This window comes from Eucalyptus grandis, chromosome 11, assembly GCF_016545825.1.
Source record: "Eucalyptus grandis isolate ANBG69807.140 chromosome 11, ASM1654582v1, whole genome shotgun sequence".
NCBI lineage: Eukaryota > Viridiplantae > Streptophyta > Magnoliopsida > Myrtales > Myrtaceae > Eucalyptus > Eucalyptus grandis.
Genome location: NC_052622.1, coordinates 29,973,270 through 30,000,504, shown reverse-complemented (window position 1 = coordinate 30,000,504; position 27,235 = coordinate 29,973,270). Strand labels below are relative to the sequence as shown.

At 37.6% G+C, this 27,235-nt stretch overlaps 1 protein-coding gene and 3 pseudogenes across 4 annotated transcripts; 1 reads left to right on the top strand and 3 right to left on the bottom strand.

Moving 5' to 3' along the window:
• Window positions 1-1,691: 1,691 nt before the first annotated feature.
• LOC120289633 lies at window positions 1,692-3,240 on the bottom strand (annotated as a pseudogene).
• A 94-nt stretch (window positions 3,241-3,334) lies between these two features.
• On the bottom strand, window positions 3,335-7,434 carry LOC120289636 (annotated as a pseudogene).
• A 1,447-nt stretch (window positions 7,435-8,881) lies between these two features.
• On the bottom strand, window positions 8,882-11,986 carry LOC104431386 (annotated as a pseudogene).
• Window positions 11,987-13,493: 1,507 nt separating this feature from the next.
• LOC104425724 (tRNA nucleotidyltransferase cca2) lies at window positions 13,494-27,227 on the top strand. Of its 4 annotated transcripts, XM_039304864.1 has the most exons (21): window positions 13,494-13,726; window positions 14,502-14,590; window positions 14,670-14,740; window positions 14,917-15,045; window positions 15,569-15,624; window positions 17,083-17,167; window positions 17,263-17,480; window positions 18,768-18,898; window positions 20,078-20,198; window positions 20,917-20,969; window positions 21,683-21,732; window positions 21,837-21,935; window positions 22,581-22,690; window positions 22,877-23,004; window positions 24,007-24,073; window positions 25,018-25,101; window positions 25,290-25,352; window positions 25,451-25,595; window positions 26,336-26,503; window positions 26,758-26,855; window positions 26,926-27,227. In XM_039304864.1, the coding sequence occupies exons 7-21, from the start codon at window positions 17,283-17,285 to the stop codon at window positions 27,028-27,030; spliced, it is 1,620 nt and encodes a 539-aa protein (XP_039160798.1). In that variant the 5' UTR covers window positions 13,494-13,726; window positions 14,502-14,590; window positions 14,670-14,740; window positions 14,917-15,045; window positions 15,569-15,624; window positions 17,083-17,167; window positions 17,263-17,282; the 3' UTR covers window positions 27,031-27,227. The 4 variants fall into 4 exon arrangements, with proteins under 4 accessions (XP_039160798.1, XP_039160797.1, XP_039160795.1 ...); XM_039304863.1 differs by having other exon boundaries at window positions 14,917-15,034; window positions 17,083-17,480; XM_039304861.1 differs by having other exon boundaries at window positions 17,083-17,480.
• The last annotated feature ends 8 nt before the right edge of the window (window positions 27,228-27,235 follow it).

The following is a 27,235-nucleotide window of genomic DNA, read 5'->3' as shown; positions in this document are numbered from 1 at the left end:
TTTTTTTGTGATTTATTATTATTATTTTCTTTTTGTGATAGATATCATATAACTTTTGTACCGTTTCACAGTACTCCCATGGACTTTTCATTTTCTTCCTACGGTTAGCCCTCTGCTATTTTTTTTTCCATTAATATACATGACTTTTAAAGGTTAAAGGATAAATACCACAAAAACAAAATCTCTAATTATGTATGTTCTGACACAATTATTTCAAACTTTTTTGTGTTACCAAAAACTCTAAACTTGCCTATTATAACTCAGATACCTCTAACTTTTTTTGTCACAAAAAAATTCAAACTTATATATACAACATATATACCATTTATTTCAGTTCTATCGAAGATGTATTAGTATAAGTTCGAGGTTTGTTGTGACACGAACCAAAAAAAAAAAAGTTTGGAACATATTCTTGTGTCACAACAGGCAAACTTAGGGCTTTTGGTGATTAAAAAAAAAAGTTCAGGGCATTTGTACTATAGTAGGTATAGTTTTGGGTTTTATCATGGTATAAACCCAATGTTAAAAGTATATTTCCATTTTCATCTTTAAAGGAAATTTATCTTTTTACCCTTAATTGTTGTAAGAATATGAGAAACTATAGCAAATCGAAGAAAGCTAAATTAGGTAAAATAATAAATACCAATAATAATATTTAACAAAATTTGATGAATATAGCCACTTTCATTTGACTAAGCAAGCTATTTTAACCAAAGGGATAAACACAAATTAAATAAAAAGCAAATGGGCCTCAATGACAAAATTGGAAACTCACTATGTATATAACAAAGGGTTGATTAAAGTGAAAAATGATTAATTTTCTCAAGTAGTCATCCATCCTCATAGTGCTCTCATATGAATAGGCTTAATTTTAGAGTTTTGAAGTTAAGCGATGTTACTACTTCATAAGGCACTTTTATGGATTAATTCTAGTTTTTACATATATATCTTGGGAGGAGAGCAATTATGAGAAAAAGTAGCCACCCCTTTTCCAAGCACTTTGGGCTCAACGACTATGAACGAGGATTCTCGGTCTCAACGACTATGAACGAGGATTCTCGGTGCTCGTTCTAAATCTTATCTAATCTATTGAATGACGATCAATTCAGTTTTAAACATTTCAATTGTACTAATTTAGTTCTAATTTTTTTGATGATTTCTCAATATTAAGTGGAAATCACTACTATGTACACTACACTTGTACGGAATGATCGGCACCGATGCGGACAATTTATACAATTTTTTTTTAAAAAATCTAAATTTATTGTCGATTTATTTTTAAGCCTAAAATGCCTCAAAGGGTATGCTATAACTGCCTATATAGCTACAACGAATGAGTTACCATGGCTTCCATATAGTGTCGCCTGATCAGCGCTCTCCATAGCTATCTCAAGGCTATTTTAGAGTGTCTCCACTTGTTCCGCTCCGTCTCTTGAGCAAAATTGACTGCACTTCTCTGTATTTTGATAAGGACCCAAATCCAATAATAGATTTGAACACTCTCTTACACAAAAGGTCTTGTGAGAAATAAATTAAGTCGTCATCAAGAGCAATCCAAGAAGCAGATCAATTGCGGAAGCTTGATGTGTCTAGGAAATTGTGTTTCAAACAGAATAATTAGAATTAAGAAGAAAGAAGCAAGAAGTACAAACAGTCGTTTTTCTTTTTTTTCTTTTTTTTGTGTGGGCAATATTTTACTCTCATATTCTTATTAGCAATGCCTGTTTGCAAGGATAAAAAACAAAGTGCTTCAGCTTAAAAGGTCAATGGAAAAGCCACAGAATCTATCATGGTGCATATCTCCTCATTTGCAGATGAGTCATAATTTCACCTTCAAATTGTGCAGAAACTGGAGAAGCACAACACAGCTGCTACTCCAAGATCGACTTTGCTTTCATGATGCGGTTTTATGCTTTAGTGAAACTCTGCATGACGATATTAGGCATTTAGATTCTGAGGTAAAGACGCATCCACATGAAAACTTAAGGCGGAAGTAAATTCATTCACTGAGGCCAAATAGAGCGGTCTCCCTAACGGTCTCCCTAGGCATAAGCTTCCCATAGACAATTCTAAACTCGTGATGATAGAGTAGACAAATCTAATGGTGCATGAAATGATATCTGAGACAAACATTCACTCCAATGATTCTGTCAGCTCTTGAACACGTGCATTTGGTATGTCAATAGGAACAACTGTTTGGACTGCATTCCGCATGTTAAGGATCATTAACTATTCACACTCACCTCGTCACCTATCTCCTCATATCAAATAATAAGCATTCACAATCGGGTGCCAAGAAAACGAGAAACTTATCCTTTGCTTAATGCATTGAATCTAAAACAACAAAAATCCCTATCAGAGCAGGATGCACTGACCTGAAAATTTCTCACTGTAAGCTAGACTTCTCCATCTTCTGTTGAACTTTTCCACCCAGATTCAAAAATATCTTGTAGTTTCTTCACATGGCTTGTCATTCCACAGTTTGAATAGGCTTTAACCATGGTTCTATATGTAATTTTGTCTGGTTTACATCCTTTTTGCTTCATCATCTCAAGCCCATCCTTCATCTCTGCAAAGCATTCCATCCTCCCAAAAACATCCACTAAGCAATTAAAAAACACTGTATCTAGCATTACATCCGAATTATCTATAAACCGCAAAACACCTTTAATTTTATCAGCTTTCCCAGCTTGTCCATATGCTCTTACAAGTGAACAGAGCGTGACGCAGTTTGGCTTAATCCTCTCTTAGCCTAAACAAATGTTCCATCTGTCTTAAATCCCCAGCCCTCCTAAATGTGTCTATCAGAACATTGTATGTCACACTCGTCCAGGAGTATTGGTACTTCTGCACGTATTCCATCACCGCACTCATTTTCTCATAATTTCCAGCTTTTGCATATGAATCCAGAAGAATATTGAATGTTCTAATATTGGGCTGTATTCCTGCACTATGAAATTTCTCATAACACTTCCCCATGGTTCCTATTTGTCCACTGCTACCAAAGGCTCTAACTGTAGAGTTCATGTCCAAACATCAGGCTCGCAATCTGGTTGATGTAGCATTTCTGCTATTCTTGATTCCATCTCCGCAAACCTTTAAATCATGCTAAAAGGTTACTTCATTCAGGATATATGGGGAGAAGATAGCAGGCCAAACAAAGAAAAATGTCAAGGAGCAGGACACGTTTGTGCAAGCTCGAGGAGAAGTGGAATAAGTATACAAGTGAATTCAAAGAATTTGATCTCCATTGCTATGATCGTACTGGTGTTAGTTGCAGCAGAAACAGCCTCTCTCTTCCCCCCCCCCCATTTAATACACGTGTGTGTCCGTGCATGCACATGTTTAACCTTCTCCAAATTATTCCCACTTTCCGAAAAATCTAAATGCGGAAGAAAGTTAAAGGTGTGACAGATTATCCAAAACCAAAACGACCTTTCAACATAATCTATGATCTGAGAGTCGAGATGGAGGGTCCAAAAACTAAAAGAGTAATTAACACGTACATTTTTGCTTTCCCATAAGAATCAATTAGGGTATTGTAAGCGATCGTGTTGGGTTTAATGCCTTCAGCTTCCATATCAGAAAGCAAATCCTGCACTTTATCAGATGCAAAAACTTGCATGATTTTATGAGGATAGAATAAGTACGGACATCCGGCTGACAGCCACTGGTGCTCTTCATCTGCTCAAGGATCAAAAATGCCTTGTCAAAGAGACCACTCCTACTATAAGCAGATAAAAGTGCTGTATATGACTCATGATTGGCAACACTTCCTTCATCTATCATAGCTTGAAAGAGCTCATGAGCCTTTTCAGGTTGCTTACATTTCCCAAGCATGACAATTAGCTTAACATAGGTGGCAGGATTTGGTCTGTACCAGAGCTGCTCACATAGCCCCACCTATCCAGAGATGTAACGTCCTCTACACTCAGACTCCAAAGACGATCAAATATGGAAAGCTCCTGCGTCAGATTAAATGTATAAAAGCAATTTGTAAAGAAAAGTCTCTTTCCATCGGAGAATTAAATGTTAAAAGGAATTGATAATGATTGGAATGATAACCAAAGGAAATCAACCCAGCAAATTGGCTCGATACAATGAAACTCTGTTCTTTATCCATCGCGAAGCAGAAAAATCCTCTAGCGTCACAACTTCTTCAGAGTTTGCCCTTGCAAACCATTCCAAAATGCAGCAGCATTGACCACTTTCTTACCTGGAAGTTGAACTTCCAATACCTGGTCATGTAAGACAAATAACAAATCATCCTTTTGCAACATTTCTCCAAAAACATCTAGAAGACAAAATACCAATGTCCCCAGAAAAGAGAACTCATTACTTTTTCCAAAACTCCAAGCATGATAAAAGCAGTGGGCTCTGAGGATAACCCAAATGACCAAATTCCATAATAAATTTTGATTGGAAGGAACAAAGCATACCTCCAGTACCGTGCCACCTCCACAAGGAACTAATAAAGCACCCTTGGCAAAACTTATGCCATCCACTTCACCACCTTCACTTCTGATCTCACCGCATACCCTCGTAGTGATGATTTTAAGCTCTATGACATTCTGCTGACCATTCTCTTTGTCCATCATGGCAAAATTGGCTCGCGTTCCTGGCCAACCTGCAAATGCACGAACCTAAAATGGTTGTATGTCATTCCACACGGTCCAACACAGGGAAGAAAGGACCGCTCACTTTATTATGAAGGGCCACAGCCTCCTCATTGACGCATGGCCATGACTCCTCAGGGGTTATCTGTGAGAAGCAGGAGAAGCTATCAAAGACACTAACCTCAGTTTCAAGTGGTTACTGAAATTAAGAAATTGACTCAATCTATCATATCCTGTTCTGGCACTTATTATGTACGGAGAGTAGTACCTTCGGAGCTAAGGTGGCTTTAGTCTCATCTTGTGGCTTGGCTTCTGCTTGAGCAGAGCCATCAAGTAAAGATGGAAGTTCACGGATCAAAAGTTTAGATCCTGCAATAGAGAATATTTTCTTCAGGAGGTAAAATGTGCATATAACAAGTGGATGTCACTGTCCAAATGAAGAATTTAGATACAACACTGAATGGAGAACACAACTTTACATGTGAACAAGATAAATACACTGGAATGATGCTGAGTTCAGATATTATCTTTCCTCCTAATTAATTGGATCCTCCAAGTCCATAGCAAAGTATTGCCAGTACCAAAATAAACATGAAACCGCCATTCTGATTCACCAGAGTCAGCTCGATTACACCCGAGTCCAGCCCAACATATTCTGTACCAACTAGCTGATATGCTTGCTATGAAAGAGCAGATGAAGGAAAAAACCTAACCATCTGCTCTGGTAACACCGATGGAACAAATTTTGGAAAATCATTTGAGAAAACAATCCAAATCTGCATATTCTCTACCAAGAACTCTCACTACCTTACTTTCGATCATCAACTTCCCATCGCTGAGTGGCAATCACGGGTCCTGCATCCAAAGCACGGACAGTGAATGCTAATGATACTCCGGTTTCCTAGAAACCATCCTCATACATAACTCCACAAATGAGAATATCCTCCTTATTTAATCACAAGTTCTGTAAGCATATGTTAACTTAAGCCTACCTGAATTGCTCTTTGAACTGGAGAAGTGCCACGGTATAATGGTAGTAGGCTTGGGTGTATATTAACAGTCCCTAATTGCAGATAAGTAAACCGATCAAATGTTATTCATGCAGCCTCGTGACTTTAAAAATGTTCATTGATTGATTACATTTAACGAAAACAAGAAGATCAATCATTGGTAAATCACATGATCTGGAAGATAATCATGCAGATTATAATAAGAAGCCGGCATTGCATTTGACTAACCCAATGGAGGAATTTTAAGAAACTTGCTCGGTAGAATATTTCCATATGCTGCAGCGATGCAAATATCGGGATTCAATGCTCTTAAATTATACGGAAGGAGTCCTGAAAGAAAAGCAAAATCTTAGCCTTATTGAAAGTTTCGCGCCATCTTTACAATGTCAAACTTTCTAGAGTAGCGCCACCCAAGCAATACAGAAGAACTGGAGGAATTTGAAGAAAAATAAGTTAAGCGGTTGATAAATCAAATGCATCGTCAACGACTTATCAGTAAGTAATATTTCCAGTGAGCTAAGTACTGAGCGACCGAAAAGACGAGAAGATATGTACAGTTCGTCTGCATTAACATGCAAGGGAGAACCATCAGATAACCTCTCCAACAGTTCTGATACTTGTACGTAAATAAGAAGAGTAACGGGCATGTCGAAACCAGGAGGATGAGAAGGAACCGCTTAGACTAGTGAAGTAGCTATACAGATAGCTGTAATCAAAACAAGCAGTTCAACTTGTACGGAGAAAAGATAAATGAGAAGTCCAAGCTCCATTCTAGCTCAACGAACTAGAATACTTCAGCTGAATGCAGCGAATAAATTCAAAATCACTGAGACCATAAAAAGAAAAACAATAGAGATAGAGAAAAAGGCACTAGATCTACATTACCTCTCCTGCTGGTTCTGGCATGAGAATAAGTTCGGGGGAGAATCCCCTGTCGAGCGCATATTGTGCCACCGGAGACGGCATGATCCTTTTCCCCCTGTTTCTTCTAGCCGGCGGTTGGGTAACTATTGCTGCAACCTAAATCGCACCGTATTAGGGACGCGAGTCACCACCACTGGATGTCGAAAATCAGGCCATACTAATCAACGAATCCAACCATTCGCCCCCTTACCGTCGCGGGCTGACCATAACCTCTCCAAACAACCCAACATTGCCAACACAGCGATCACATCTATCTTCAGCTCAACATGGAATTTCAAAAAGCACCCATCTCCAGTCTCCTATGCATTAAACGCGTACATATATCTCGCAAATAAAATACACCCAGTAAACCGAGCGACGCCGCGAAACCGGGTAAAGCAATGGACGGGAACAGCAGGCAGAGCTCAGCGGATCGATGAAAGAGACCACAACGCAACGAGGTTGGAGGCGGTACCTCAAACGGGGAGTCCGGGGAGCTCGAGGCGTTGAAGAGGGCGTCAAGAACAGTGGCCGAGACCTGCCCACTTGAGTAAATGAAGGAACTTTAAAGGCTACACATCATGCGGATTCTCACAGGAACGAACTGGTACGAGTAGATACACGCCTGCAGCGAGAGAGACGACCTGAGGAGAGCCGAGGAAGACGAGGGGCTTCTTCTTGGCGGTGGGAGCGGATGACGAAGAGGAGGTGGAGGGACAGACGGCGGTGCCGAAGCAGCAGAAACGACGTAATTTTATTTTTTCAATTCGATTTATAACTTTCATGGGATAACCAATTTCCACGTACGAGAATTTACTATCCGTAATATAGAGATCGAGTGTCGTCAACGGTCTTAATAATACACAAATGTAATATTTCTCGAGAATTTTAATTGCGCATGTATTCATTAGGTCGGACTTGGGTTCATGAGCAAGAAAATTCGTTGGACCCGCCCATAATATTTTTTCTTCTCGACATTCGTCAGTAACTTCTTTTTGTAATAAGTAATACTCGATAAAGAAAAATTAATTGATTTAATAAAATGACTTGTTGCCGCACTCGGTTATCTGACAAAATATACACCTATTTTTATTAACATAAAATATAGATTCGATTTATAATCTTGCCATGCCATTAAAGAATTCTTTGTGACCAGTTTACTCAGTCATTTGACTAATGACACTTATGCATGATTAGGAACTTTAATATTCATTAAAATTTTAAGTGAAATGGCACCGGTGGTATCTCTTTTTTTGCTCGATTCGAAACCCAAACTCTTTTTATATGTATTACTTTTGGTTCAAAATGACACTCGGTATTTTTAAAAAGTGTCTCGGTTAGTCCATCAATTTTTAGGAATTTTTGGTAATACTCTATTTTGAAGAATAATTTCTTTTCAAAGTTAAATTTTTTCAATTTCTATTCTCAATAACAATTTTTGAGTAAATGAACACGTTTGGTAGCCATATAAAATTTTTATTCTCAAAATAGAAAATAAAAAAAGAATGTGGCGATACGATCCATAATTTTCTTTTATAAGGTAGTATTTATTTTACATTTTTTATTTTTTTTTTTAGATTTTTCTTTTTTTCCACTCTTCTTCTTCTTGCTCCTCCTCTAGTCGGTAGTCGGTAGTCGGTGGCGGCAGCCAACGCCGACGAACAACAACAGGGGGCAATGGACAGCAAGGAGCGGCGGCGGCGAGGAAGAAGAAGAAAAGAAAGAAAATGACTTATTTTTAGAAATTGTTCTCGGGATCAAGAAATTATTTTTTTTTCTACTTCTTGTTTCTATTTTAAATTTATCCTATGACTACTTTTATATTTCGGAAAATAAAAAAAATTAGTTGACATTACCAAACAAATTTTTATTCTTTTTTCGTTCGGAGAAACAAAACAACGAAAGAACAACGAAATTGGAGTGCTACCATGCGCAACCTTGACCGTCGGAGCATGGGGTTGGTAGCCAGAAAGATAAGGTGGCAATCTAAGAATGCATATCGTGCTCTTGTTGTTGTATTTTCTATTCATGTGGTCACAACAAAAAATAAAAATTCAGTAAAAGGTCACAAAAAAAGTGGGCAGGGACAGGTTGGCTGCCGCCACGATGGTCCTGCCCACTCGGCAGCAACCACCCAGGTTTCGATCTCGATCTCAGTCTGCACGGTGGCCATCGCGGCGGCGGTCTTGACTCCAGCAACACATGCAGAAGAGAGGGGAGGGAGCAGATCCGGCACCCCCACGTCGGTGGTGGCTGGGCACATTTTCAGTCATTTTCAGTGACCCAGTGAAATGAGCCCTTCAAATTCGCTTAGCGGACAAGTCAATCACAAGCCTAAATGGCCAAGGCATGTGCAAGAATTGCCCTTAGCAGAAACTTCATGCATCATCACTTCTGATAGCTGTAAGTAGTCAAAACATCGAAACATAGCTCAATGACAATCTGCCTCTCAGATCTTCAAATGAAACCTAATTGCTTCCCTTTCCATTCACGGGGGTGCACAGAGCTAATAATCATTTGAGAGAGAGAAGAGAGATGCCGACACCGATAAAAAGGCAAGGCAAAGTATAATGTAATGTTAGCGAGTTGATGTGACAACCATCTGCGCACAAATTTAACAAATCCTACTCTTCTTCATTGCTGATTGGTCCTATTTAACTGGAGAAATAGAGTGGCTCCGTTGAGCTGTTGGGGGTAATTTCTCTGATGGACCACAAGGAAGCTGCCGTCCAGTTTCCTGCTCAATTTTGCGCTTGAGCTCCCTCAGATTTGACCCAACTTCTCAGGAGAGAGTTTATCCCAATAGATTCCTATAAAAGATCAAGTACACGGTTATGCCACAGAGAGAGATGACGGATCTGAAGGAGATATAGTGCTGCTTCACTAACCTTAGGGCTTAGGAATGGAAGTATCAGTGAAAATGACCTGTGTGGGAGTGCATATCACATCCATGGGCACATCACGGATTAACAATTTCTCCACTGGAATGTCATCCGCCAATTGACAGCCATGCACTGCAAGAGCACATTCACCAATTTTCTGGTGTGGTCAGCTAATAAATACTGCTATGGAAATTGATAATGAATGGTTAGAGAGCATGCTTATGTTGATGTATGCTGCACTAGCACTAAAAACACAAAGGCTTGAGACATCCTTCACTAAGCAGATGCCCCCTCAAAATGTCAAAACTCATGACACATTGTTAGCTAAGCGAGATCGGCTCCAATTTCTCTTCAAATGATAAAGCAGAAACCCATACCAAATATATATATATTTTAAAAAAAAAAAAAACTGTTCTTGCTTCCTAACAAGAATCCTGGATTTCACTCATGATGACAGTAACTGACAATAGGATGCATACCATTGAATCTTCTGAACTAGCTGATACTTAAATCATGTAATGATGCAGTCATCAGGGTGAGATTTGAGAGGATAATTCTCTATTGGATAGTCAAAGGTTTACACAGACATGGAGGATCTTTCCACATCACCCGTAGATCAATAACGTGCCTGCGATTGTGGAAATATTGGTGAGTCCAGCATACCAATTTCGGTGGAATAACCGTCGGTTACTTGAACTAGGTGAAATATGGACAGTATTTATGAAACAACTCACCAGAGGTGACGACTGGTGTCGAGTCATCAATAGCTCCCATGTATCGTAGCACGCCATACTCGAGTTCTGCAAACCCCTGCATCAAAATTTTAGCGAATGATTTGGGAACTCCAATAGCTTTTCAAGATTCTGTGAATAGCCAGACATCATATCTAAGATCTTGATTGCAGCCAGACATTTTGCTTTACCAGTATCAGGAATGCACAAGCAAAAGATACTTTCAAAAATGGATCTATGAGTCGCAAATATGTAGTAATGGCAACAACTAACAACTAATTTCTGTAAATTAGAAAAAACCGCCTTAGATGGCTCTAGATCTTTGCAACCCGCAATTTTAGTCAATACACATTTAACTGAAACTGATTCAGAACCTTTTGAAGCAACCATACTTGTCCCTGCAATCCCCACAGGAAAAGAACACATAAATTTTCGCAAGAGACAGCATGTCTATAATTACCTCACCCTTCCCAAGCCGAGCACCAGTATTAGGGTCAACTGCAATGGAGCCAATCACAATCAGATCCACCTTTATCTTCTCATCCAATCCAATCGGCCTTCCATACTTGGCAACCCCTGCAGAGGTACAAGCCTCATTGACAGAATGAGGGGCCAACATAGAGGACTGAAGAACAGAGAAGGAACCTGTCCTCAAACGGGGTTGAGGCGTTAACAACTTCTTCTCATCTGCACATAGAGGAGTACAATCCCTTACCCTTTTTAAGAAAGTTAGCTCCACATTGCTACACATGTTCCTTCCATGGTTGAAAATAAACCAAATTAACTTAAGTGAACATCTTAGCTGGAAAGAATTGACCAGAGAGAGTGAGGAACCTGACTTGCTTCTGGGGTGAATCGGGATTAACCTTCACACACTCTGCAACTTGAAAAATTTTCAACTCGCTTAACTGCCCCAAGGCCCAAGTCATACGTTGAGGGAAAAAAACACACTCTTCTATTCATTTTTTTTTTCTTTAAGCACAGAATCAGACAAGAAAATCACTAATTCTGCCTGAAATTCAATTACTACTACCTAAGAGTGCATGATCACACTGGTTGATGAACAATGCAAATGCTCTTACGAATCGAATGGTGCTAAGATTGGCCAATGACGTTATAGGCTCTTATTCATTGTTGAATATGTTTCGCTTGTTCGAATGCCTACATACATGACATCATAAACCAATCCCATTAACCATTCTCGGTTTCCCCAAGATCACTAGAAGAACAAAACCGATAATCTTCCACCCGATCAAAAAAATGAAAAAGAAATTGAAAAAAACGAAAGCAAAAAGTGATGAGATAAAGTATGCATTTTTTTCACCTTGCCAGTAGCAGCTGAAGCGCCGACGAAGTTGGGGATGCGGTGGTGGACGGGCCGGGGGTTCTGAGCCACGTTGCGCGCCTCCATGGAATCCCACACCCTCTTCCGGATCCCCCATTTCCACGCCTTCGGGTCCCCGGATCCTTCGCCCTCCGACGCCTCCGCCTTCGACTCCCGGGCCTCGGCGTCGAGGCGGAGCCGCTCGGCCTCGTAGGCGGCTCCGTCGAAGGCAGCTCCCCTCCTGGCCCCGGCGCCGACTCCCAGCTTCGGCGGCTTCTTGTTGGAATTATTCCGAGAGGCGGAAGACGTCGACGGCGACGGCGAGAACGAGAGGGAGAGCGGGTTGCGGCGGGTGGTTCGATTCGCCTCGCGCAGAGAGGACTGCGCGATCTTGAATGGGGAAGATAACCGGATGACGCTTGAGTCCAGGGACATTGGAGAGATTTTATCCGATGGTGTCTCTTCGTTGCTCTTTGGGGGGGTGGGATTCTTAATTAGTACAGTGATTATTCATCATAAGATATGTCTTCATTCCCTTTTAACTTGTTATTGATATTTTGACAACATTATTTTAACTTTAATGAGATGTTAGTGAGATTATCAAAATTACTTTTCTTAGATTTATCGTAGGTCGGTATATAGTAAATATAAAATTTCATGATGAGTTTCGAAATTGAAATAAGTATAAATATCTACAATGATCAATGATGGGTCCGAGCTCTTTGATTTAGGTGTTAGACCCTCCCCAATTGGACATGAGAGAAGAAGTTTTGAGATGTGAGAAACCGTAGGAAATTCATTTAATGGGCATAGAGGTTCTTCTAGCAAAATATGAGGTTTGGCATACCCAATCCCTGGAGAGAGGGGGAGAGAGCCAATTGCGGAATCCGTCACAACTCAAGTTCATTTTTGTTTTGTTTGAATTCTTGGAAACATGAACACACCTAAGATTTTCTAACACTTCACATAAAAAGGATGAGCTTGGATTAGGTCAATGCTAGACCTATCAAAATAGATCAAAAATCCATTTCTTAACCCATATTTGATAAGCTGAATAAATTGGTTATAAATTGTAATATATATATATATATATATGTGGGTATTAAATGGATGCACAATTTATCCAAACCCAACACATATTTTTTACTTTCTCTTTACCCTTTATGAGAAAATAATGGATTTTATAGACCGCTCCACGTTTGGAGAATTCTTGGTAGGCACAAGACTTCACCCTTATAAAAATATCATGATGATTTCTTTTTTCCCCATTACTTTTTTGTTGTTATGAATTTTGTAAGTTTCTCAATGAAGTAAATATTTCTTCGTGGCATTATTATTTTTCATGTGATATTTTAATCTCAGTTCTCATCATTACGATTTATGACAACATTAATAATCCTTTTCAAGATCTTGCATTCCATTGAATAAAATTTTGATGTGTCCACGTTATTTTGTAACTGTGATTTTATAAATTTATTATCAAGTAGTACTATCTTTTATTTATTTTTCATTATGACTCAATACAAAATGCTCAAAGCCAATAGCATTCTATAGTTGAAATAACAATTCTATCCAAATAACATATGAGCTTAATGTGGCCTAGTTAGATTTTTACAAATTTTCAGAAGGTGAACTCAATATGGAAATATTTAAATAAATGAGTTCTATCAGTTTTGGATTAGGATGGATTACTAAATTTGTGTTACATATGAAAGACCAATTAGGGTTGCAACATTTTTTGATCCAATTGAATTTCAACCCAACTCATCTATTTGACGGCCTAGTTCACGACAACATATAGTTAGGGGTGTTCAAAAAATCCGACCCGACCCAACCCTACTCACACACGACCCGAACACGAAACAAATATGATACATGTTTCAGGGCTTGATATTTTTCGGGTAACAAATATAAAACAAGTAAATAAATATGTTTTGGCCCAATTCGAACATAACCCAAACACGAACCGACGTAATGGTTATAAAATAAGAAAACAATCGCGTTCACCCAAACCCAAACCCTTTTCACCCAGGCAAAATTGATCCTCCCGACGACTGCGCCTTCTCCGGACGACTGCGCCTTCTCCGCTCGTCGACTCCGCCGCCGCCTTCTTCTTTACTCCTTGCATTCTAGGGTTTCGCAGACCAAGGGACTTGCTCTGCAGCAGCAGCAGTAGGAGGAGAGGAGGCGACCCCTCTCCTTGGTCGATTCGGAGAAAAACCTTGTTTGGGATCCTTCCGATTGTCGGCGGTGAACTTTGGTGAGCTTTATGATGTGCATCTTGCCTTTTGGAATTGAAAGCAATTTTTTTTTCTTTTATTAAGTATTCCAGTGTCCTTTTATTACCTGAAGTAGAGAGGAGGATTAGCTGATTAATTGCTGAGGTTTCTCTGACGTGAAATATCCAAGCTGGAGAGATGCATGCTCTCTTGTACTTGTTGTCTACGGCTAAGACTTGCTTTGAGAGCCAAGATAGATCTTTGGATGTTCATGAAGAAACATGAGATTATGTTGAAAGTATTTTTGTGAAGTTCTTTCAATGATGCACTTCTCAATATGTCATGGACTTGTATAAGGACGCCTCATTTAAGAACTCCTTGTTCTGGGCTGCTCTTTATTTAAGTCACTGCTACATATATCATTGATTCATTGTTGTATGACCTGTAGTCAGTACTCAACTCCCAGAAAGGTTATGTAACCTCTGAATAGCTGAAGCAAATCAATCATTTCAATTTCTTTGGTAACCATTATAACTTAAGCTTAGGTGGAAACAACATGAAAAACCATTGAATATGGCAAAGATACAGTTAACTTGTGATATTTTGAGTCTTATGTTTCGATTTTGTTACAAAGACCCAAAGAATGGAATAAATGTGCCACTTAGTGTTTTATCATGTTCTCATGCTGAGTGAGGTCCCTTTTAGAGTTTTCTAATTGGTTATATGTTGTTATATCTGAGGAGATGCTAAATTAGCAGAAGTTTGTTGCCAATGTTTACTCCATTTTTTCTTTCTCTAACATTTATAACTTTGCAGGGAGACATTACTTACGTACATCAGAGATGGGAACAATGTTCAAGTTTTGGGTTTGTTGAGTGTGTTGGCTACGCTGTTACAAACAAAAGGTTGGGCTGTTGTATCTTTCCAGTTACAATTCCTTATTCGGTATATACTGCCATTTATTATCAACATTTGCTGTTACAGAACTGGATGAGTCAATGCTGGATGCTCTTGGAATTCTTCCTGAGCGCAAAAAGCAGAAGAAACTCTTGCTGGTAAGCATTATTGATTTTGCATTGCTTTGGCACTCTTGTAAATCATTTTAGCAAAGTGCCTTGCTTGTAATATTCATCTTTTGCTTTATGTACACGGTGGTTAAATAATATTGATTCCTAGAGTGTTATGCACAAAATTTGGATCTCAAAAAACTAATGTTTGAAAATTCATTCAGTGATACTTTGAAGGAGTTGATCATCTGATCAAGACTTGTTGCTAAACTCGTTGGTTGAAGAGAAGCTTTCTATTGAAGAGATTATCTAGCTGTTAACATTCTCGGAATTTGTTCTCGGGTACATCTTTGGTCAGTTTTTCATTTCATTATCACTTTTTCCTTCATTTCATTATCACTTTAACATTCTCATGTAGTTTCTCTACATTGGGCTTTGTTTACTTTCACACATTCTCTAAGTCCACATCTACCGCACTACTGTTGCATGGAAGATGGCTCGAAAGAAAAGAGAGCTTCTTAAATTTTGAAGAAAAAAAGTCAATTTGTCTGCTTTTGTTATTAGTTCTAGACTTTGTAGATGAGAACACTGCATTTTCTTGCTCTTTTTAATGTGCAATCAGTGCATTGATGCCAGCCAATGTATGTCAAATCCATGCGGCACTGCCATTCCAATTGATTTCATGTTTGATGCTGGATAGTGGATGGTCAGTTGTAGGGTTTAATAGTGGGAGATGATAGGTTATTAAACACATAGATTGCACTACTATAATGGCTATGAAGGAGGCCTTTCAAGTATGCTGCTTCAATTTCAGTTTTTGGTTTCTTCTCTCTTTTTTTCCTGTCAAGTCAGCTGATACGGGGTTGTTGTTTGCAGGATCAGGAACTTCTTGATTGTTCTGAACAGCATCCAGAAGGGCAATCCAATGTTAGGTAAATTTTATCCGTGGGGTCCGCATATGTGCATTTTAAGTGAGCTGTTGTGAGATAATTTTAGCTGTCTCATCAGTAATGTTATGCATCACAAGTTTATGTAGTCACGGTTGCCAGTGTCTTCGTTTTATCTGGATATGCTGAATAAATACACCACTTCACTGATAAATAGTATTTATTAACGTGGAGTGTCTTGTTCTGTGACCAAAGTGCTCGACTGTCTTTTTGCTTTGCTCCTTCAGATTTTCTACTTATCCTAAATTCCTCATAGCCTGGGCTCTGTCAAGGATACATTTCTGTTTGCTTATAGGCAGCTTCATAGATCACTGCCTGGATGACTCTTTCCCGATTATATTTCCCCAGACGTTTTGAGAGAAATATCCAGTTCCAAGACGTGTGAATTTGTTAACTTATAAATCATGCCTATGACCATGCGTTATCAGCCTATAGATGTCTCTCATTATACTTAAAAAGGCAGCACCTTAATGGAAATTTGAGTGGTCTGACTTGCTTGATTGATGATAAATAATCTATATCTAAGAAGACAATCAGACACAATCTAAGAAGTGTAAGCCAGACTTAATGCAATGTCTATTTACCATGGTAATTGAATGATAAAATAATGATTAGATTTTTGTTACTTTGTGCCTGTTTATGTAATTGATTTTTTTTTTCCTGGGTGTTTACAAGGGAAGTTGGGTAAAATGGGCATGTTGTTGGGGGCGTCGTGTTGTCGCGTTGCCTAGATTGGGTTCAGCTTTTCCCATGTTGCATATCATGGTTGTATATGTCATATATGCATACATCCTTTTGTGATATCTTCTAATTGACTAAAGTGCAACTGAAATTATTATGTTATACATCCTCTTTTCGAATGGCATCATCTCTCCTGTCTTACTTGTGGCTATAGGCACTACTTGATAGATTCGGCTGTTACCAAATCTTACAAGTTATGAAAATCTGTGTCCACCACCAGGAAGAGGATGTGTGACTTTTGCTACCTTGTAATGCATGAATTGGATAAAATCTCAGTTCCCAATATTGTAATTGTTGTAAAGGTCTTGGTAGAGATTGCAGCAATCAAAGACTTACTAGTTAGGCATCAAGGCAATCGCTTTGTAACCTCAAGAAAAGCTGAGCCAGATGTGCACTTAAACACTAAAACAAGACTAAGCATACATTGTACTATGATGCTTGAAAATTTCACTTTTATTGAACTTAGTAAAGATAATGTACTGTGATACTTCAAAATTTGGTTTGAGTTAATCTGTTAAAACTAGCCAAGAAACCCAAGAGGAAATTCATTGGGCGATAAAGAAGAGGTGAAGAGAGTAAAAGGGGGGAGAGGAGGAAAAACGTAAACCCGAAACCCGACCTGACTCGAATTATTGCTTCGGGTATTATGCTTTGTGATACTTGAATGTGAAGGGAAAATGAATTTGGTTTTTAACCCTGCAGAAGCAAGCCCCTTTTGATTGCCGAATTCTCCTAGCAACATAAAGGAAAAACTAAGTGAATTGAAGCGAGGACGTTTTCAGCATAAGTAAGTGGGGAAAATGAGAGTGTCCTTCTTGAACGGCAACTGTTCAGGTCTTATTCTTAGAAGCATCAACCGAAGTTCCAATTCTCTTGCTTTAGGAAGCGTTTGGAGTCCTCTTATGGCGCAAAACCCAACTAAAACAGCATGGTTTTTAAGTTGCAATTCGATGTCGACAAATTCACCGGTGGTGCGAGTGAAGCAAAAGATCGATTTGACGGGGAAGGAGGAGAAGATCTTTGATAGGCTTCTCGCCACCGTTCGCCATTTTGACCAATCTACCCAGCTGCGGGTCGCTGGTGGTTGGGTCCGCGATAAGGTTGGTGTATTTGGTAGTGTTGTTTGCTTTGATGTGCCTTTAAGTTCTTTTGCATTACCAATCGTGCAAAAGCATGTTGTTTTGTGTTTCTTCTAAGATATTTTATCCAATTACATGTTTAGTTATATCCAGTTCAAGTTCTTACTTTTCCCGTCCCATAAAACTCGATTTTTTCTGTTTGATTGGGGGTTCTCTTTTCTTTGGAGTGCAAATTGTAGAAAATAATGTGCTTTTGTTATTACTTATGAAGTTACATTTCTACAATCAGTAGGAACATCAACTAATCGAGGTCCTTATCATATTGGTTCCATTGTTTGTTAGGGTACTGGGATTGAGACTGCATTCTTTTGATTATTTAGTCATTGGGCGTTATTGTTCCTAGGGGTTGGGTTTAATCTATGGTGATGCAAGTAACAAATCTTTAGTTTTAGAATGCTAATGGTTGATTTGACAGTCTTTTTGAATAGATTTAGTGTTACAAGTTACAACAATGTTGTGAACTTCATAATTTCAAAGGTTGTTTTGGGGGAAAAATAGGCATCTGCTAGTTTTTCCTACAATTGCCTCCGCAGTCAACACCATTAGCCAGTGAAGTAAGATGTTGTCCTAATCTACGTGAAATATACCTAAATACAAAACAAAAACAAGATGTACTCTTTTAACAAGTCTATAATAGTTTATTTTCCATGATTACTCGCTACTTTTCATGGTTTATTATTCTCAGCTGCTGCCATCTTGAGCCAATTGGGGGCCCTTACATGTCATGTAATATTAGTTACTGACATTTAGACATGTGAATTACTCCTATGAAGAGTCAGGATTCTCTTGGCACCACAATTATGAGTTACTCTCGTGTATATGCACACATTCACATTATATATGCTTACTCTCGTGTATATGCACACATTCACATTATATATGCTATTGATTATTAAATTTGCATCCCTATACCATCATTATAACATGTTATTGGGCGGTGATGCCCCTTTGCTACAACTTTTGACGAGGTGTTAGGGTAATTATTTGAGTAGAGAATGATCATATGTTTCTAGAAAGCTCTCAATATGCTTTCAAACTGTTATAAATGATTTACTGTTTGTCATTTATTGCAAATTTTTTGCTCAAAATCATTTATTATGTTAAAACTGGAATTGATTTGTAGAGAATGGGAACAATTATTGCACTCAAATCAATGTGAATGACATTGTGAAATTGATGGATTTATTGTGTTAAACCTATTCTTTGAAGAAAATGATGAATAAACTCACAATTTCTCATCTTTTACAGCTTTTAGGGAAAGAGTGTTACGATATCGATATTGCTCTTGATGACATGTTTGGTAGCACATTCGTTGATAAGGTTATCCAATATTTGGCGTTAACAGGGGAAGAGGCACAAGGTGTGGCTGTTATCCCAAGGTACATTGAGCTCTGTGCTTGCCTTTTGCCTTCAAATATTAGTTTTTCATATTTTGATGTATGTGTGATTTGACATGAATTTTATGTGTGAGTGTTGGTCATTGTTTATTCTGCACCAGAAGTTTGTAATGTGAACAGTGTTTATTTGTTTATTGTGCACTCTATCTTACATAGTGATTTCTTCATCGCTAAAGATGAAAGAAATGTTGTGTTCACTAGAGTATAAATTAAAGAGAAATAGGTCCACAATACTTAGTGTAATGCCAGCTGAAAGTGCAAAGGAAGAGAATTAAAATAGTGTTTTGAAGGCTTAGAGATTGCTGTTTTGAAGATAAAAGACTTGATTCTTCATGATAAAACTGTTTCTTTTACTTCATGAAATTTGAAGTGCTAGACATTTTATAGACAGTGGACTATATCTTGAATGTGATCGATATGTTAGGCTTGGTATGCAGGTGGTTTAGGTTGTGCAAGACCCTTGTGGTTTTCATCAATTTACGCTGGAAACAATCCATTTCTGTGTGGTTACATTGCTTTTCACTAACCTCAAAGCACAATCCAAAAACTATTAAATCAAATAAGTCAAAGAAGAGTCCCAATTGCTAATCTCGTGCACATCTCACAAATTCTATATTCCTCCAAAGAAAGACCGTCGTTAGAAGTTGATCACCTCATGATTTGTAAAGCAGTTTGCCAAGAGATAAAGTCACTCATGGAGGGAATCTACGCTTACAAATCGATATTAATTGACCCTCTTAAATATTGAAATATGGTTAAGTTTAGAACAAATGGTTTACTCCAAAGTGGATTAAGGAGAGTTTGCCGGATGAAGACATCTTTTCATAATACCCCTTTTCTGCTACATTTTTGGCCCCTTGATTTTTATATTTTGGTCTCATTATCTAGTAAGGTCTATGGTATTAGGAGCTCTGTAGAAGGGATTCTCTTTTTCGTCTCCTATAATCTCTTAATTTGTTTTTATATGTTAGTCATGAAATATGGTTTCGTTGGCATAGTTGAATTTGGAGAATCCTGTCTTTGACGGTGATCATAGTGTTTAAACTGAATATTTTCTTGTATCTTTTGATTGAATTAGGTTGTGGTATATTATTGTGGCAGATGCCGTCTCTATTCCGATTGGGTATTTGAAGATATTTTTACATAAATTTAGTTTTGCAGCAATCCAGACCAGTCGAAACACCTAGAAACAGCAAGGATGCGCCTCTATGATATATGGATAGATTTTGTGAACTTAAGGTCTGAAAAGTACAGTGAGAATAGCCGAATTCCCAACCAGATGGTATGCAGTAGTACAACTATTAACTCATCCGTTGTATATTTTCTTACCACCTGTATTTTATTATTTTGTTTAGTCATGGCTAACTAGATGGTATCATTTCCAGTATATAAGAAAAATAGCTTTTAGTGCTTTCATGAACTCCCTCTTTTAAGGAAAGAAAGACAAGCAAACTAGGGAGGTATTATCAATAGGGCAAGGGCTTGCTCACTCCACTATGGTACTTGTACTTAAGGAGTGCAAGCTTACAAATGACTAGTGCGTAGCTCATAACAATAGTAAAATGACTTGAATTCTAACAATCATACGTCTATTCTTGAACAGTCTTGATCGATGAACTTTTTTCCAAATTATTTTTCTTTCTTTTGCTAATTCACTTGAGAGATTTGTTGAATAGACAATTCTTTCATATAAGTGTCGAGTATATCATCATAAGATAAGAGGGCCCAAGAATCGTCATGATAGCTAAAAGAAATAAGCTCGAGGCCTCTTATACGTTGTGTCGATGGCCAATCATTTTTTACATTAGCTTAGTGTTTTCTCTTGGATTGTCAATGCTTGGAGTAAATTTTTGTTCATTTATCGCTCTCTCTCTCTTTCTCCATGCATTGGTGCTTCCAATGTGATTGCGCTTTTGTTCAATTATTTATGACCTAAAAATTATGCTAGTTGCTCCATTGTTACTTTTGTGAGTGGTCATTCAATTTGACTTCTCTTACAGGATTTTGGCACTGCGGAAGAGGATGCTTATAGAAGGGATTTAACTATAAACAGGTGTCTTTCTTTTTTACGTAACTGATAAATTGCTCTTGGATCAAAATGTTAATTGCATCAGATTCTATTTATTGCAAAACAATTTTGTTGCTTAGTTTTAGATGGTATTTGATCTAACACCTGTTGGTCAAATCCATTTTGAACGTATCGTCATTCTATTACTCTATAATTGGCACATAACATATCATTCTATTACTCTATCCAACCTTATTTCCGGTTATTGAGGTGATTGAATGGTTGTCAATTGTAGTAAATAGTGGACATGGTCTGCTCTTTGGTAAAGTATATGTAGTTCCAAATTTATTACCCATTTATCTTTTGATGCCAATTAACTAGATGACAGTTAAAGAGGAATGGCTGGTCATTTTGGTTTTCTAGTCAGCTGGCAAGAGTCATGGAATGTGTAGTCTTTCACATCTTTATTCAGATTTCTCCTTTTTTTATAGCTTATAATGTGGTTTAGCACCACTTCTCGTTCATTAAATTGGGAAATTTGTATGTTAATTAAATTGGATTCTGAAGACTATATAATCCTCTCTGTGTTTTAGACATGACTGGAGATCCAGATGGCTGTTGCTTCTTTATATGTTTAAGAAACGAAGTTTGTTTACTTTATTTTGGTTCTGTACTTCAAACAGCTTGGCTTTTCTTATTCATACCATTCCGCTTTATATTGATCCAGTTGTTTGATGACCTAAATTTTTATCTGACAGCATGTTTTACAATATCAACACCAGCTCAATTGAAGATTTAACTGGGAGAGGTTAGAATAGATTTTTTGACTTGGTTTTCTTTTCAATGAGAACTTTTTGGGGAATTAAACTACGTTAAATTCTTCTGATTTTTGAATTTTTGTTCACTGTACAGGATTTGACGATCTTAGATCAGGAAAAATTGTGACACCTCTTGCCTCAAAGGAAACGTTAATGGATGATCCTCTGCGAGTTCTTCGTGCTATTCGCTTTGGTGCTGTTTTATTGAAATTTTGTTAAGCTTTTGTTTCTTGCATTTATTTAATTTTGGATATTCTTATTTAGTGTGCCTGAGACTATTTATTACCTTCGTCAATTCCATAGCTTGTTGCCTTAGGAGTAGTTGCGTGAAATTAACTGCTACATGTCACTGTCTGAGTACACATGCATGCGCCTAATGCTGTCTTTCTCCTATTCACATCATTTTTTTTTTTTTAATATATAAATGGATGTATTATGTGTGTAAACATGTGACTGCATAAGTAGGTAAAAGGTTTTAATCAAGAAAGTAATGACTGCATAAAATGCTTATCTACAATAGAGTGTGCTAGAACCATGAGCCTACCGTTGGTGCTTTATTTATGATTCTTTTCTTTCGAAGTCTCTTGGATTCTCTTGTATCCCCAAAATCCCTGAATTGAGAGAGCTTAATGCCTTATTCTTTTATTCTTAGATGAGCTTCGTAAATCTTGCTTTTTTGAAGCTTTATTTTTTCGTTTTGTTACCATGTAATGCATATGCTCAATTTCTTTGATTTTGTGCAAGAGTTTTGCAAGATTAAAATGGAGCTTTCTGCTACTTTATCAATGGTCTAGTCATCTTTTGTGCCTTCATGTTCATCATCTTGTGTTCTTTTCAGGTGCAAGGTTCAGTTTTACATTGGATGAAGAGCTGAAGAGAGCTACTGCATCCAATGATGTCAAAGATGCACTTGAAGCTAAAATCAGTAGAGAGCGCATTGGAACTGAAGTATGTGTTTAGAACATTCCTCTATTGGCTGCTTTATATCAATAAATGTTTTTTTGGTGGGAGTTCTTGTACATGTGTTCTTTTATCTTTTCTCTTAACTTCTCTGTATGATTTGTATCTCCCTTTTGTTGTTACTTATCATTGATGAGATGGGATCAATATTTTTCCCTTCCTTCGATTTGGCAGGTTGATCTGATGGTATCGGGCAATGAACCAGTTAGAGCTATCGCTTACATCTATGAGTTGCAAATATTTTGGGTTGTCTTCAGTCTACCTCATGAACATGAACTGACATTGCCACAAGAGTGCAGTAGGTTGGTTTTGTGGATTGTTTCTTATGATCATCTAGCTAGACATGATAGATATCTACATATTTGACGCACTATTAATAATAATTGAGCATTCATCAACATCAGCCTAGGCTATCAGCTGTGGCAATCTAATTTATTCCACTTATGTGAATTATATCTAGTCTTTAGTTATTAGGAAGAAGAAAATGAGATTTGTGCTTGTGAATGTATTTGAATATGTTACAATTTTGACAAAACTGGTTTGGGAAGAAGGCGACATAGTGAAAACTTTCTGTGACAAGAAAAAATAATAAGTATTACTGCAACTTATAGAGGGACCATTTAATGGGCATAAGAAATTCTGATGCTTTTCCATGCGAAAGATGACTTTGTTTTATCTTCATCCTTCTTTTGGCCCCAAGAGACTGGTGAGTGTATACAATTCCTATTTTTTATGATGGCGTCTTCAAAAGCTTCTATGTCCTAAAATTTACCCAACTGGGTCTAGAGGCTAGAGCCTTGCTATTTCCTATAGGACGAACAATTCAAGTGTGCTAATGTTTCTTTTGAGTAAGTATAGAAACATTATTAAGAGAAGAAGGCACGCTACTAAAGCAAACTAAATATACTGTTAAAAGGAAAGGCAAATTGATGACGTTGAGATAAGGAAGCAAGCTAAAAAGATATGCATTAAATTCAAAAGGGTCATATGAAAAGGATCAAGAAAGGCTAATGTTCAAAGTGCTATTCACCTCCTAGAACTCTTCTTGGTTTAGTGGACAATATCTTTCAAGTTGTTTGGAGGCATTGTAGAGTCTCCACTTTTCTCATGTTTCTTTCTATGATAATTTCAATTAAGGTTGTTCTGTCCCTTTTCTAAGTCAAGTTAGCAATTTCATTTCTGCACAAATTTCCCTGAGCTTCTACTGCTTTTAGTCTTTGACTGTAGAAATTTGTAGTTTATCTTATTCATAGTTGTGTCAGTGCATTGTTGCTTACAGATTGCATTTGTTGGTATGTTTCTAGGCTCTGCTTGACTCATATGGATGCTGCATGGAGCCTTCTGCAGCTAATCGGATTGTCATCTCTTATTGTGCGTGATAATCCTTGAATTTATGCTATTTGATGTCGGTACATGCTTGATTTTTGTTTTTCATCCAAAAAGTTTATATGCAGTTAAGTGGCTTTATGGTATTTAAACTACTCTTTGGCTTATAGACTCATGATGCGATGCTTGCTTTTGGTTTCCAGTGACAGATGAAATAAGCTATTCATGAAACACTCTATGCTTAATCTTTAGAAGAGTTGTGTGACTTTCATTATATTTTGGATGGAAGATGTCATAATATGGCTTTAGAAGTTTTGACTTGATAAGGATCTATTTGAAACATTTGGTTGCTTGATTATCATAATGATCTTTTACTTTAGCAAAAATAGGCAACTTACGGAGTGGTGATTCGAAATTGGCTATATTTGTTTGCAGGAGATTAGTTTTTACTAATTTTAATTAGCTCCATTCATCTTGTCTGAACTAAATTAAATTTTTCAGAATTTATTATTTGCTCATTTATTTTGCTTCCTTGTAGTTCTCATTTATTTATTTCTGAACCTGAGCTTGATTGACTATTGTCTTATGTTGCGGGTTTACTGCGATCAATGTTTCTTTGAGAAAGAAAATTGTAGAAACATGCAAAGAGTTATTTTAGGCATGCTGATCACCTTCTGCATGCCCTAGCCGCTTGAATCTTATAAATTCCATCCTGTATTATAATACGATTATTCTATTATATATGCCCACGTTTCTCTTGTTTAGATTTCGTTACTTCTTACCAGCGACGGGCTTTCTCATCATGATTGGTTTACTAGATTTGTTCTTTTTTTCATGGTCTAGTTGATATAGTTAAGTTCTTGTCTTATGCTTAAGGAAACCGTGTTCTTTCTGTAGTCATTGCTTATGCTACCTATTGTTGCATATTGTTCTTGAACTTTCCTTGGAGTAATATGCTTTTGATCACTCAATATGTATACCTATTCCAGGATGAACAAAGAAGATTGTCCTTGTATGCAGCTCTGTTTTTCCCTTTCAGAACCATCACATACAAAGATAACAAAGGAAAGAAGGTACCTTCGTCTTTCCTTTCTTCAATTTGCATGTGCACATCCCTTTTAATTGGATTAAGGGGTCTTCTCCTTTTACGTAAGAGCTTCAGCTTTTGGATTGGACTTAAATTGGGAACATAAAGTTATCCCAGTTTTCAGATATTGTTCCCTTTCTATTGCAATCACAGTTATTTAATGTCTTTCTGCAGATTCCAATTGTCAAATATGTTTTTCGAAACTCTCTCAAGCGAAAGGCCAGTGATGCTGACACAGTTAGTTCATATACACCTGACGAATTTTGTGCTTGATGAGCTGTTTATCTTTTACACAACTGTGAATTAATAATAGTTAAATTCTTTCTCCTTTTAAGGTCGTCGGTGTACACTCTGCTGTGGCGAGACTGCTTAGCTTGATTCCTTTTCTTGAATCAAATGTTGATGGAGAGCTGAATGATGATGGTATGTGCAGTGAACTTGTTGATATCCCTGCTTCGTCAAAGCTGCGGGTATTAACAGGTAAGAATATGTAAGAGCAGTATTTCTCTGGTTACTTTGAAATTTTTTTGGTCTCAATGAAAGAACGAGAGTAATGAACTAAGCCATCAGGATTCTAGAGCTGAAATTTCTTTAAGTGAAAGCACGAGAGATGCAGGGCAGTTATTAATTGACTCATACAGTACTTCCTAGGCATCACCAATCTAAATGATGATATGCACGGTGTTTCCTCATTTATTATATGAAATTCTGTAACAAAAGGGGGAAAGTTCCAGTTGAGGGTAATAGGGAATCATGGATATTTCCTTGGAAATGAGAAGTGCAACACTATTTGGGAATTGGAATCCTCATCTGTATGTAAAATCTTGGCTGAGATCATCGCATTCACATCGAAACTGAAACGGTATTTTGTATATCAATATCCTTATACTGTTCTACCAATATTTACGCTGTATCTATTGTGAACCCATTGTGCTTATGACATCAAATTGGACCTAGGCTTCCTTACGTTTTCGTTTTTTTTTGCTTTGCCTTTTTAACCTTGAGATTGTTACTAGACTATTACCTCCTAGTATGAGTAAACCACATGGATTGTCCACAGAAAAGGTCAAGCATGTTACTTTTGGTGTTGAAGTAGTTGAAGAGGACCGTATCTACTTGGTTCACCTTCTTTTTGGTTTGTCACATTTTGTCAATCTGTGTGTTATTTTTTAGCATCATTTTATGGAATACTTATGCAGTATTGTTTCTCATCTATGCAGGATTTCTCCTGCGTGAAGTAAAGGATTTCTGGCGAGTAGCATTATTGATTTCTGTGCTGGCTTATCCCTTTCCTATTGGCTGCTCTGAAGATGCCATGTCAAAGCACAACGAATTAGACAAGAGAAAAGAGGTGTTCCAGGCAGTTGAGAATGCTATTCTCAAATTAGGTATGTCTAGTGGTCCTTTGCTTCCTTTCTTACAAAAGTTCATCCATGTGTTTTGGATTGCTCAAGGATTTATGCTCTGACCCCTCCCTGTACCATTGGTATTTATGAGAAAAGACACACAGAGAATTTGAGTTTGCATGTGTACTTTCTGCATGAATTCAACTTTAAAGAGTTTCTGTGGAATCTCTTGGAAGTGTAGTCTTGGGATTTTGTTTTAGCATCATTCTGATATACTCCATTTGCATGATATGTAGGCCTAGAAAAAATATGGGAAGTGAAGCCTTTAGTCACTGGAAAGGACATTATGAATATTCTCCAGCTCAAATGTGGAGGTCCATCGGTTAAAGAATGGGTAAGCGATACTTTTCCACACCAATCTACGGAACTATGAAATTGAAGCTGACTTTTTATTTCTTTTTCAGCAACAAAAGCTACTTGCATGGCAGCTGGCAAACCCAACCGGAACTGCAGATGAGTGCCTCAAATGGATGAGGCAAACTCATTTGAAGCGAATAAAAATGGAGTGAATTGAGGGAAAGGTGGCATTTTTTTGTAGTTCAAACATGATTAATCGTGTTTAATCTGACCACGTATAGGTCATGACAACACTAACTGGTAAATTGATTATATAAAATTAATTTCGTATCTCGTGGGTTGTCCCAAACGCGATGTGTAATTAACACTAACTGGTTAATTGATTAACTTTTTGTACGTGTTTGAATTATGTTTTTG